The following is a 14254-nucleotide window of genomic DNA, read 5'->3' as shown; positions in this document are numbered from 1 at the left end:
ATGTTAGGTAGACAAGTCCTTAGATCAGGAGTATGCAAACTACGGCCCGGGGGCCACATCCGGCTCTTCAGACATTTTAATAGAGCCCTTGAGCTCCTGCCAGGGAGCAGGGTCCGGGACTTGCCCCGCTCTGCGTGTGCTGTGGCTCTGCTGCTCCTAGAAGCAGCAGCATGTCCTCCCTCGGCCTCCTATGCATAGGGGCAGCAAGGGGACGCTGCATGCTGCCCCTGCCCCAAGTACTGCCCCCACAGCTCCCAACCGCAACCAGTAGGAGCTGCAGGGGTGCACCTACAGACGGGGCAGCGCGTAGAGCTGCCTGGCCACGCTTCCACGTAGGAGCCGGAGTGGGGATATGCTGTTGCTTCCGGGAGCTGCTTGAGGTAAGTGCCGCCTGGAGCCTGCACCCCTGACCCCTTCCAGCACCCCAACCCTCTGCCCCAGCCCAGAGCCCCCTCCCGCACCCTGAAGGCCTCGTTTCTGGCCACACCCTAGAGCCCGCATCCAACCCCCAATTTCGTGAGCATTCATGGCCCACCATACAATTTCCATACCCAGATGTGGCCCTCGAGTCAAAAAAGTTTGCCCACCCCTGCCTTAGCTGGTTAGAGGTTTGATGTGACATATTGGAGAGATTGCAAAGACTAGATTTATTAATCCTTGAAAGAAGAATTAGAAGAGACTTAATTGGAGTACAGTATTCAACATTGATAAAGGCATAGTGGAAGCTGATTACCCCTTTCTTTCTTTTTCTCCTGTCCCCAAATATGAATAAGGGATACGTTATGAAATTAGATGGTAATATAGAACTAATAAGGAGAAATGATGTTTGATGCATCAGCCTATGGAATTTACTGCTACTGGAAATAGTTACTGATGATGGGTTTTTAAAATATATGGATAACTTTAAAGCCATTAATAACACTTCAAGCTGTGGTAAAAGGAGGTAATAATAATAATAATAAAATTTCATGGCTTGGTGAGCTAATTTCCTTCAGTGAGTAGGAGGTCCCCATACTGCCACTCCCTCAAATATAGCACAACATAACCTGCTACATCTATTCTGAGATGGGACTAATCTTCTGAAGTGTTGCTCAGAGGAGGACTATGAACAGGGTTATAATGTCCAAGCAGCAGTGACTAGATTCAGTGCAGTTGCATACAGAATAGTTGGGCAGAAAGCCTCCGGGAGGGGAGCATGCTTAGAATTGACATTCACTATATCTTTACAAAGGTACAGTGTGCACTTTCTTCTGGCGCTAGGTTCACTGCACTGATCATGCCAGCAGTACTCCCGATCATGTCTCTCTTGAGGTGTGCAGCACTAATTGTTCCTATCCCTTCCGCTCTTTCTTCACTAGAACGTACATGCCTGTATTTTTACTATTTACAAAATCTAAAAACGTTAGTCACTTAAAAAAAAAGTGTTACTAACCTTTCTTCAACTGTTCTTCGAGATGTGTGGCACGTGCCCATTCCAATGTAGGTGTGTGCATGCCCTGAGTACAGTTGCTGGAATTTTTCCCCTAATGGTATCCATAGGGTTGGCTCCAGTGCCCTCTGGTGCTGCATGCTTATAGCGCCAGTATAAAGAGCCCTGCCGATCCTGCACTCCCTCAGTTTCTTCTTACTGGCTGACTTTGATAAGAGGGGATGGACATATGCAATACATCTCAAACAGCAACAGTTACAGAAATATTAGTAATTGTTCTTCGAGTGCTTGTGCATGTCCATTCCAATGTAGGTGACTTTCAAGCAGTTGCACAGGAGGTGGGCTCTGAGTTCAAGAACAAGCTGATTGCAAGACTGCATGGCTGAAGTTGGCATAATCTCTGGCCTGTTGGGTGGTGACATAGCATGTTGAGAACATGTGCACCGAAGACCAGGTTACTTCCCTGCAGATGTCCTGAATAGGGACTTGTCCTAGGAAAGTGGCCAAGGAGGCTTGTGATCTTGTGGAATGAGCAGTAAGGTTACCTGGAGGAGGAACACCGGGCAGCTTGTAATATGCATGATGTAATCCAGGATGAGATTCTCTGGGTGAGGATGGCAAGGCCTTTTCAGCCTCTCGGCTCTCGCTATGAGCAGCTGGGTTGATCTGTGAAACGGCTTGGTTCCTTGTATATAGTATGCCAGGGCATGTTTAACATCTAAGGGTACGTCTTCACTACCCGCCGGATCGGCGGGTAGCAATCGATTTCTCGGGGTTCAATATATCGCGTCTCATCTAGACACGATATATCGATCCCCGAACGTGCTCCTGTCGACTCCGGAACTCCACCAACACGAATGGCGGTAGCGGAGTCGACATGGGGAGCCGCGGATGTCGATCCCGCGCCGTGAGGATGGTAAGTAATTCGATCTAAGGTACTTCGACTTCAGCTACACTATTCACGTAGCTGAAGTTGCGTATCTTAGATCGACCCCCTCCTCCCCAGTGTAGACCTGCCCTAAGGAGTGTAGACATTGCTCCTCCCTGTTCACATGTGGCTTAGGGAAGGACACTAGTAGGAAGATTGTTTGATTGCAGTGGAATAGCTAAACCACTTTCAGGAGGAACGCTGGGTGCAGCTGCATCTTATCCCCTTAAAGAGGATCATATATGAGGTCTCTGATGTGAGGACACAGATTTCCAGATCCCTTCTGGCTGAGGTGATGGCAACTAAGGGCTAGTCTACACTTACCTGCCGGGTCGACGCAGTGAGTTCGAACTCCGAGAAGTCGAACTCACTATCGCGTCTAATCTAGACGCGATAGTTCGAACTCCCCGCGTGCTCCGGTCGACTCCGGAACTCCACCACCGCGAACGGCGGTGGCGGAGTCGACCTTGGAGCCGCGGACTTCGTTCCCGCGGCGTCTGGACTGGTGAGTAGCCCGAACTAAGGTACTTCGACTTCAGCTACGCTATTCGCGTAGCTGAAGTCGCGTACCTTAGTTCGACCCCCCCGTAGTGTAGACCAGGCCTAAGAAGGACACTTTCTAGGAGAGATGAACCAGCAAGCACCTTGCAAGCAGCTCGAATGGGGGAGCCATAAGCTTTGATAAGACACGGTTTAGGTGCCAGGGAGGAATAGGCTCTTAACTGGGGTATAACCTCTCCAGGCCTTTAAGAAAACTAATAACCATCTCATGCAAAAAGACAGACTGGTGGTTGACCTGGGAATGGAAGACTGATCTCATTGCTAGGTGGACCTTGACTGAAGAAATAGCCAGACTTTGTTGTTTGAGATGCAAAAGGTACTCTAACATAGTTGCAATGAGCACTGTGAGAGCGGAACTCTGCGTTGGGAGGACCAGATGAAGAATTGCTTCCATTTTGCAAGGTAAGTGGCTCTGGTGGAGGGTTTTCTACTGCCTAGCAGGACTCCATGGACTTACTCGGTGAAAGCTTGCTCCTAAGGATTCAGCCATGGAGCTTCTAGGCTGTCAGAGGAAGAGAGCTGAGGTTTGGGTGGAGAAGCCGACTAGTCTTGGTAGATCAGGTCCGAGTGTAGCGAAAGCAGGAGTGGAGTTTCCATCAAGAGGCCTAACAGGGTGGTGAACCAATGCTGCCTGGACCATGCCGGGGCTATGAGAATTACCCGTGCCCAGTCCCACTTGATCTTCATCAGAACCTTGTGTAACATCTGTATAGGAGAGAGGCGTAATACAGGTGATCTATCCAGGATAGCAGGAAGGCGTCTGTAAGAGACCTTGGGCTGTGGCTTTGCAGGGAACAGAACTGGTCGCATTTCCTGTTGTTGTAGATAGCAAACAGGTCTATAAGGGGAGTTCCCCACCATTGGAAAATGCCCTCTGCAATGTCTGGCCAAATGGACCATTCGTGGTGAGAGAAGAAAGATCTGCTGAGGTAATCTGCTAGCTGGTTCTGTTTTCCCAGTAGGTATGATGTCTCAAGATGGATTGAATGCGTTATGCAGAACTCCCATAGCTGGATTGCTTCCTGGCATAAGGGGAAGGAATAAGCTCTGCCCTGCATGTTGATGTAGAACATGGCAGTCATGTTGTCCAGGAGAACTGAAATTACTTTGTTTGTAATGTGGGTCAGGAACACTTGGCAGGCTAGATGGAGTGTCCTGAGCTTTCTGATATTGATATGAAGAGAGAGCGCTTCCGGAGACCATAGGCCTTAAGTCTTGAGGGCCCCTGAGTGGGCTCCACAATGCTAATGTGTCCAAGACTAGAGAGTGGGGCCACAAGAAGGGCACTCCTGCACAGACCATGCAGTTGTTCAGTCACCAAGTAGGTGAACCAAGGACTTGAGCCGGCATTGTGAGCACTGAATCCAGGTGATTCCGGGTAGGTGAATACACCCTGGCCAGCCACACTTGGAGAGGTCTGAGAGACAGCCTCATGTAGAATTGTAGAATATCAGGGTTGAAAGGGACCTCAGGAGGACATCTAGTCCAAGCCCCTGCTCAAAGCAGGACCAATCCCTAGACAGATTTTTGCCCAAGATCCCTAATTGGCCCCCTCAAGGATTGAACTCACAACTCTGGGTTTAGCAGGCCAATGCTCAAACCACTGAGCAATCCCTCCCCCCCCCCATGCTACATAAGTGTATAATGTCATGTGGTCCAGAGGACTCAGACATTTTTGAGCTGTTGTGACCGGGTGGATCTGAAATTGTAATTGTCCAAAACCAGTCTTTCAGGAGCAAGGCTCTTGCCTGAATGGAGTTGAGAATTACACCCATGAACTCTGTTCTTTCCACCAGGATGAGTGGATTTCTGTGTCTTTCTGGGCCCTAGGCCTACTGATGAAGTTAATTGGATGAGATGGATGTTGGATTCCACCTGAGCTCTTGACTGGCCTTTGACTAGCCAGTTGTTGAAGACAGTATGTGAAGACATTTGCTCCATGCTTCCTGAGGAAAAGCTGCCCCCACTGCCATACACTGGTAAAGACCTGTGGAATGGCTGACAGGCCGAATGGAAGCACGCCAAACTGGTAATTTACTTGGTTCACAACAAATTTTAGAAACCTTCTGTGGCCTCAGAAAGTCAATATGTGGAAGTATACGTCCTTTAGATTGAGGGCAGGATACCAATCCCTCAGATCCAGAGAGGGAATGATGGAAGCCAGAGAGACTATGTGGAACTTTAAGTTCTTGAGATAGCGGTTGAGACAATGCAGGTCTAGGATACATCTGAGACCACCCTTAGCTTTCAGGATTAGGAAATAACAGGAATAGAACCCCTTTCATCTGAAGTGATGCAGAATCTCTTCTACGTCTCCCACCCGAAGGAGGGATTGGACTTCTTGTACCAAAAGTTGCTTGAGAGAAGGGTTCCTGAAGAGGGACAGAGAGGGAGAGTGGGAAGTCAGGATAGACACAGACTGGAGGGTGTATACCACTTCTGTTGTGCTGAGTACCCAACGGTCTGAAGTAATGGAAGTCCAGGCTCTGAAGAAGTGGGACAAGCAGTTCAAAAACGGGTAACTGGATCCAATATTGTGGGGATTGAGAGGTCTACCTCAAGCATTTTGTCAGGAGCGCTTCAAGCTGCCTGACTGTCTGGGGGTGGCCTGCATTAGCCCTGCTGTGAAAGCCGGTGGCGGCCTACACCTGAACCCCCTGTTCTTCCTCCTCTGCAGGTCCTGTTTGGCTGGGCAAAGTAATGGCCAGTCTGTTGGGGCCTGTAATGCTTCTTGGATGCCGCTGGGGTATACAGCCCCAGGGATTTCAAAGTCACCTTCGAAACATTAAGCCTGTAGAGTCTCACATCAGTTTGCTCCAAAAAGAATGAGGAGCCCTTCAAAGGGGAGGTCTTAGAGGGTTAGTTGTACCTCCAGGGGAAAACCCAACGACTGCAACCACAAGCTTCTGTGTGTGGTCACTGCTGTGGCCATAGATCTGACCACAGAATCAGCCACATCCAGGCTACCTGCCTTAGTAAGTCTTGGTAAGCCTTGTGGTCATCTTGCAGAGGGGACACACCCACTGCTACCACAGCCTCATCTGGGGAAGAGGAGGCTAGGACTGGCTGAAGGGTCACCACCCCACCCTTTGCATCAGCCAGGACCTGTGGGGCCTCTTCTTGAGGCTCAATGCCGGGCTCGGTACCAGAGTCTGGATCTGGGTCTCATGGCGATGTACCGGCGGTGCTCTGCTTTATACCAGCGCTACGAGTGCACAGCACCAGACAGATACCACTAGGGGAAAATATTCCAGCAACTGTGCTCAGGGCATGCTCATATCTACATTGGAATGGACATGTGCAAGCACTCGAAGAAAATGTTTTACTTTAAACTGTTAGTTGATAGCTGCGTACTGTAGATGCATGTGGCATTCAGTAAAAATGAGCAATCTGTTACACCAAGTCTGTAATATGCATTTGTTAGAAATTAATGATGAGACAGGGACATACCCTTTCATGTTCTATGCAGCAAATTAATTACACTGGTGCTTAGCATTATGGGGCAATAAAGCAGTGTAATAGAGAAGTCCCTGCATTTTCATTATCCCCATCAGATGCAGTAGTGTATATATTATGGGCTGGTATAGCCTGCTGTGTTTTTAAGTGACTTGGCAAAGTATTAAGCAGCAGGCAAAGTGCTTTGGTTCAAGTGACAAATCAGTGGGGCTAGCTAGCAGATGACCTAGCCATACAAGAATGAATAGAAATCTTATTTGTGCTTTGTTTGTAAAAGATAGTGTGAATCACTGAGGCATCAGAAGTATTCTTTCTAGCTTTTGTTTTTGAATATCTTACTTGAAACAAAATCACACTCTTGTCAAGTGACTAATATAAATTGGCTAGCACCTCCTGCTGTCTTGCAGAGAAACAGCAAAAAGATAAATGTAACACCTGCTGAGAAATAACATCTGCTTGAAAATAATCTTGATGCAAAGACTTTTACTTAGGAAACATAAGAGTCTTAGACTTATAATGAGACTCTCAAGATTATAACACAGTGAAGGGGAAAGTGCTCATTACACATAAAATGCAAATCAGGGCCTGTTGAAGAATATTAAAATTTGAAGTCTAAGTATTTCAGTTATTACTTTATGGCAATAATTCAATTTTCTTATGAAGAAATGCTTTGTTCTTCTAAAAGAAGAAATCAAATCTAGAAAGACTACTTCTAATGCCCCAGTGATTCAACATGCTATCTCTTAAGAACAAAGCACAAAACAAACTGCATACCTCTTCAAAATGCCTAGTCCCTTTGCATAGTCATTACAATATTTTGCTTGTTATGTATCTGATAGACTGCATGCTGTTGAAATAGAAGCCGTATTCATCTGTTGAAGTGAGAATTCCAAGTAGAAGCACACATATTATGTATGGGATTTAAAAGCAAAATTTTATTTATATGCTATATTGTTTCTTCCTAAACAAATATAACTGTATGGTATGTAAGTGTGTGCATAGATTTAAGATGATTAGCTGTTGTATTGTCATCTTAAACCCATGTAAAAGGGGGCCTTGTAGCATATGCTGCTTGGGCACCAAAGGCTGAAAACAAATGCACATTGAGGACAGGTCCTATACAATGAAACCTCCAACTGTGTTGAGTATTTGAGACTAGTGGTATAACTGCAGTGGCCTCTTTCCAAAGCTAATTGTTGCAATTAGGAGCAGAGGACTGAAAAGTATAATGTAAGGGCCAGATCAGATGATAAACAGTCACATAAAAAAGAATCTGGCACATCAGAAAAAGGCAGGCTAATAAACAGGGACAAGTTTTTAAAGTGCTTGTACACAAATGCCAGAAGTCTAAATAATAAGACGGGTGAACTAGAGTGCCTTGTGATAAAGGAGGATATAGATATAATAGGCATCACTGAAACCTGGTGGACTGAGAGCAATCAATGGGACACAATCTTTCCGGGGTACAAAATATATCGGAAGGACAGAACAGGCCGTGCAGGGGGAGGAGTGGCACTATATGTGAAAGAAAGTGTAGATTCAAATGAAGTAAAAATCTTAAGCGAATCCACATGTTCCATAGAGTCTCTATGGATAGAAATTTCATGCTATAGTAAAAATATAACATTAGGGATCTATTATCGACCACCTGACCAGGACAGTAATAGTGATGATGAAATGCTAAGGGAAATTAGAGAGGCTATCAAAATTAAGAACCCAATAATAGTGGGGGATTTCAATTATCCCCATATTGACTGGGAACACTTCACTTCAGGACGAAATGCAGAGATAAAATTTCTCGATACTTTAAATGACTGCTTCATGGAGCAGCTGGTACGGGAACCCACAAGGGGAGAGGCAACTCTAGATTTAATCCTGAGTGGAGCGCAGGAGCTGGTCCAGGAGGTAACTATAGCAGGACCGCTTGGAAATAGTGACCATAATACAATAGCATTCAACATCCCTGTGGTGGGAAGAACACCTCAACTGCCCAACACTGTGGCATTTAATTTCAAAAGGGGGAACTATACAAAAATGAGGGGGTTCGTTAGACAAAAGTTAAAAGGTACAGTGACTAAAGTGAAATCCCTGCAAGTTGCCTGGGCCCTTTTTAAAGACACCATAATAGAGGCCCAACTTCAATGTATACCCCAAATTAAGAAAAACAGTAAAAGAACTAAAAAAGAGCCACCGTGGCTTAACAGCCATGTAAAAGAAGCAGTGAGAGATAAAGAGTTCCTTTAAAAAGTGGAAGTCAAATCCTAGTGAGGCAAATAGAAAGGAGCACAAACACTGCCAACTTAAGTGCAAGAGTGTAATAAGAAAAGCCAAAGAGGAGTTTGAAGAACGGCTAGCCAAAAACTCCAAAGGTAATAACAAAATGTTTTTTAAGTACATCAGAAGCAGGAAGCCTGCTAAACAACCAGTGGGGCCCCTTAATGATCAAAATACAAAAGGAGTGCTTAAAGATGATAAAGTCATTGAGGAGAAACTAAATGGATTCTTTGCTTCAGTCTTCACGGCTGAGGATGTTAGGGAGATTCCCAAACCTGAGCTGCCTTTTGTAGGTGACAAATCTGAGGAACTGTCACAGATTGAAGTGTCACTAGAGGAGGTTGTGGAATTAATTGATAAACTCAACATTAACAAGTCACCAGGACCAGATGGCATTCACCCAAGAGTTCTGAAAGAACTCAAATGTGAAGTTGCGGAACTATTAACTAAGGTTTGTAACCTGTCCTTTAAATCGGTTTCAGTACCCAATGACTGGAAGTTAGCTAATGTAACGCCAATATTTAAAAAGGGCTCTAGGGGTGATCCCGGCAATTACAGACCGGTAAGTCTAACATCTGTACCGGGCAAATTAGTTGAAACAATAGTAAAGAATAAAATTGTCAGACACATAGAAAAACATAAACTCTTGAGCAATAGTCAACATGGTTTCTGTAAAGGGAAATCGTGTCTTACTAATCTATTAGAGTTCTTTGAAGGGGTCAACAAACATGTGTACAAGGGGGATCCGGTGGACATAGTGTACTTAGATTTCCAGAAAGCCTTTGACAAGGTCCCTCACCAAAGGCTCTTACGTAAATTAAGCTGTCATGGGATAAAAGGGAAGGTCCTATCATGGATTGAGAACTGGTTAAAGGACAGGGAACAAAGGGTAGGAATTAATGGTAAATTCTCAGAATGGAGAGGGGTAACTAGTGGTGTTCCCCAAGGGTCAGTCCTAGGACCAATCCTATTCAATTTATTCATAAATGATCTGGAGAAAGGGGTAAACAGTGAGGTGGCAAAGTTTGCAGATGATACTAAACTACTCAAGATAGTTAAGACCAAAGCAGATTGTGAAGAACTTCAAAAAGATCTCACAAAACTAAGTGATTGGGCAACAAAATGGCAAATGAAATTTAATGTGGATAAATGTAAAGTAATGCACATTGGAAAAAATAACCCCAACTATACATACAACATGATGGGGGCTAATTTAGCTACAACGAGTCAGGAAAAAGATCTTGGCGTCATCGTGGATAGTTCTCTAAAGATGTCCACGCAGTGTGCAGAGGCGGTCAAAAAAGCAAACAGGATGTTAGGAATCATTAAAAAGGGGATAGAGAATAAGACTGAGAATATATTATTGCCCTTATATAAATCTATGGTACGCCCACATCTCGAATACTGTGTATAGATGTGGTCTCCTCACCTCAAAAAAGATATTCTAGCACTAGAAAAGGTTCAGAAAAGAGCAACTAAAATGATTAGGGGTTTAGAGAGGGTCCCATACGAGGAAAGATTAAAGAGGCTAGGACTCTTCAGCTTGGAAAAGAGAAGACTAAGGGGGGGACATGATAGAGGTATATAAAATCATGAGTGATGTTGAGAAAGTGGATAAGGAAAAGTTATTTACTTATTCCCATAATACAAGAACTAGGGGTCACCAAATGAAATTAATAGACAGCAGGTTTAAAACAAATAAAAGGAAGTTCTTCTTCACGCAGCGCACAGTCAACTTGTGGAACTCCTTACCTGAGGAGGTTGTGAAGGCTAGGACTATAACAATGTTTAAAAGGGGACTGGATAAATTCATGGTGGCTAGGTCCATAAATGGCTATTAGCCAGGATGGGTAAAGAATGGTGTCCCTAGCCTCTGTTCATCAGAGGATGGAGATGGATGGCAGGAGAGAGATCACTTGATCAATGCCTGTTAGGTTCACTCCCTCTGGGGCACCTGGCATTGGCCACTGTCGGTAGACAGATACTGGGCTAGATGGACCTTTGGTCTGACCTGGTACGGCCTTTCTTATGTTCTTATGTTCAACCTGCCTGCCAATTGTTGTAAACATCCTAGCTGCAGAATGCTCTGATTATGCCCTTGCCTCTTCTATATTTCTCTTTAGTTGCTGTAGCATAGATTCCAAGGCCCTAGGACTATTGTGATAGCCATATGGCAGTCAGACTAGATTATCTGAATTAATTCTTATTTAAATTACAGCAGATCTTTTAGGCAGAATATCCAAACTTGATTTTAAAATTGCCAGTTAGGGAAAATCCACCATTACCCTTGGTAAATTGTTCCAGTGGTTAATTATTCTCACTGTTTACATTTTTTCCTTATTTTTTTTCTTGTGTGAATTTCTCTAGCTTCACCTTCTAGCCATTGGATCTTGGTATACCTTTGTCTGCTAGATTGATATAGGGATTTTCAGAGTTTTGTTCCCTGTGTAGGTATTTATGGCCAGAGCTACAAAGGGACTTAGGTGCTGCTAAGATCTATAATCTCCTGCTTGGCTGCTGCCTAACCCCATAGGGATCTAAATTGGTACCTAAATGTTTGGTGTAAAAATCCCCAATGTATCTGTTTTTTCCTCTGGGCCTGCATGTTGCTTTCTCACCCATGGCACCTGGACAGAGTCCCAGCATGAGCCACAGACTAGATAAAGACGGGCGTTCTCCCACCTATCTTGCTGACAGGGCCCAATCTGCATGCTTAGAGTGCACTTAAAGCCCATTTAAAATCAAGGAGGTGGAGGGTTGGTGCTATAGTAATAACTGGGCCTACAGATTTACCCTAATTATTAGCTCCGCTGTAAAAAGTAAGTAAAAGTTCATAAAATGTCATCGTAACCTATAACAATAAATGTTAATGGGAAAAAATGCTAAAGGGAGACGACAAACTAAATTTAGTCCAAACAGAAAGGCCTATTAATATAACTCAAGGCCTGTGTTAAAATCATTCCTAGTAAATAAGAGAAGTGTGGGACTGGAAATTGATGAACCTAAACTGGTGTGCCAGATAATGAGGCCTAACTGGTAAACAAAATAATAAAAGGACAGTCTGTTCCACCTGCTACTTCCTTTTGGAGCCCTTACAAAGAGGCTTAAGGTGGAGGGATGGAAGAAACTTTTTTACCATCACCACAGATGCAGTGGATGGATTTTGGGGTGACACGAGACCTTGATACTCACTGGGTTGCTCAACCATCGGTGCACCATTGAGGACCCCAGCCTAATATGTGTGAGATCCTACTCTTTCTTCTTCTCCTTTGTGTGTCCCTTTCTGTCCCCTACTGTCTTCCTCCATCCACACTCTCTCTGCTTTCAACCTGATCCTGAAATCAACTGCGCTGCATGGCACCCGCACCACAAGCTCTGCTCAGCCCGAGGACCAGTGAAGGAGTGGGACCTGCCAGACCAATCAGATGGTGTCTCTGCCTTGGCTGGTGACTTGGGGTACAGAGCAACAGCTGTTGTGGTGGACCTTGCAACCTAAAGCACCTGTCCATGACTCACATGCCACCCTGTATCCTGAGAACATCAACAAAAGCCATATTTTCCCCATCTTTGCTATCCTCTCTCTTCTCGCCTGTGTCTCTGTTTTGTCAAAAGCAGGAAAGTGACTCATTTCAGACTCAGAGCTGAACCACAGAGCTAACCTTCCCCACTAAAAGGGATTGTTTAACAAAATAAGACTCTAACCAATATTCATCCTCCTGAAAAAGACTTTAATACAGAGGTCCCCAAACTGTGGGGAGGAATGTTTGTGAGGGCGCAACTGGGGCCTGGGCCAGCCCCCACCGTGGGCCAGGAGGGAGCCACCACCCAGCTCTGGCCCCGGCCCCATGCCCAGGGCCCCGGTTGCTGGCCCCAGCCTCAGCTCTTTTTCACCTCTCCGTGTCCCCACCTCCTCAAGCTGTGGTGCTGCTTTTGATCCTGGCTCTGGGGAGGGCACAGACAGGGATAAAGGGGTGCATGCATGTGTGTGAGAAAGTTTGGGGACTATTGCTGTAATAGGTTTTGATTAACTTTGTTGTGCATTGTCACTGAGTTTTGCTTTTTGCCTTGTTTTAATCAAGGGGGGAATTCTAACCTATGGCATGAATTTTCTCATGTTTGTGCCATGGTAGTGAGGAGGCTGAGGTCTCTCTATACCAAATCTTGTTTATCACTGTCCAACAGTACTAGGCTTATGTTAATGCCTTTTACCTTCTGGCCCATATATTCTATCTAAAGTAATACAACAGGGCCTCCCTGATAACTGTTATCCCAGTGGTTAGAGCCTGCACTCCAGAAGTGGGAGCCCTGGGTTCAATTCCCTCTTCTCCGCCTGACAAGTAGAAAAGCTTTGAACAGGAGTCTTCCCCCCTCTCAGGAGAGCACCCTAACCATTGATGCGGGGCTCCCTCTCTCTTTCTCTCCCGTTGAAACTGTTCCACTGTGGAATACACCTCTGGTGTTTCTTGCAAAAAAGGCGCCTAAGCTGAGGGATCGCAGACAGAGGAGAGGCACCTCCTGCAACCTGGATTTAGGCACCAAGCTCTGTGGGAGGGGTGAGGCTTTTAGGACACACCCCTTTCATTGTCACCCACTGGTGAGTTTAGGCAGCTTCGCACCTAGCATGCTGGCTTTTGTGGAATCTCTTTTCAGGTGCCTGTCTCTCCCTCTGCATTGCACGGAGAGCCTAAGCTTTGTGGATTCCTGTGATTTTTATAAAAGTTGGGTGTTACAACACTGTGTGTAGCAACACCTAAGTTTTTTTTTGAGGATCTGGGCCTTACATACTGTGATCAAGTCATCCTTTAGCTTTCTCTTGTTTACGTGAAACTGTTCGAGTCCCCGGAGTCTGTCACTATAAGGCATGTTTCCCAATCTTTAATTCAGTGCACCCTCCAAGGAAACTTGCCCCATCCCAAACAAGAACTAGATCCAGACTTCCTTCTGATGCCATGGGATGCTGCCAGTTTCCAGGTGTGCTCCATATTGGAAGGATTAAAAACTACAAGTTAATTTCCTTGCTTTGGTGAGTTAGGCCTTGCCTGTGCTGGGTTAGCCAGGAGTGCAAACCCCCTAGTATAGACAAGATTTACACTGGGGCATCACAATTTGTTCCAGAGCATCTGAGGGATTCCGAAGTGCATTAAGAAACCATAGGCAGATAAAACAATGAACTTCATTGAGTAAGAGTCAGAATATATTTCTTGTCTGATACTTACAAATACCAAGGAAAATACAACAAAATTTAAATACTTTTCCATGAAGTTTCAGCAATTAGTTTTGCTGCTTACAAATGATAGTGGCAAAACATCTGAGCCCTAGGGATAGTAGTTAATCTAAACTGAGTGATTTTTATTTTTTTTTAAGTAGGTTGATTTAGTGAGGTGTGTAATATACTCTTACATTCATTTTTATGGGCAGCTATTCAAGATTATGAAACTGCTCAGGCCAACAGTGAAAATGACCAACAGATTCGTGAAGGCCTAGAGCGAGCCCAGAGGATGTTGAAGCAATCTCAGAAGAGAGATTATTACAAAATTTTAGGAATAAAAAGGTGAGATGAATGTCCAGAATGTTTGTTTTTTACATAGTCAGTCACTAATCAAATA

At 44.9% G+C, this 14254-nt stretch overlaps 1 protein-coding gene across 4 annotated transcripts in view; it reads left to right on the top strand.

The window, feature by feature from the left end:
- DNAJC3 (DnaJ heat shock protein family (Hsp40) member C3) overlaps positions 1 to 14254 on the top strand; it is a 69348-nt gene that overhangs the window by 47570 nt on the left and 7524 nt on the right. For all 4 annotated transcript variants that reach the window (XM_045009800.1, XM_045009781.1, XM_045009790.1 and 1 more), the window contains exon 10: positions 14067 to 14199. In XM_045009800.1, the coding sequence (XP_044865735.1) occupies positions 14067 to 14199 (133 nt within the window). The remainder of the gene's footprint in view (positions 1 to 14066; positions 14200 to 14254) is intronic.

This window comes from Mauremys mutica, chromosome 1 (assembly GCF_020497125.1).
Source record: "Mauremys mutica isolate MM-2020 ecotype Southern chromosome 1, ASM2049712v1, whole genome shotgun sequence".
NCBI lineage: Eukaryota > Metazoa > Chordata > Testudines > Geoemydidae > Mauremys > Mauremys mutica.
Note: the sequence above shows the minus strand (reverse complement) of the source record. Positions and strands in the feature narration are given on the sequence as shown.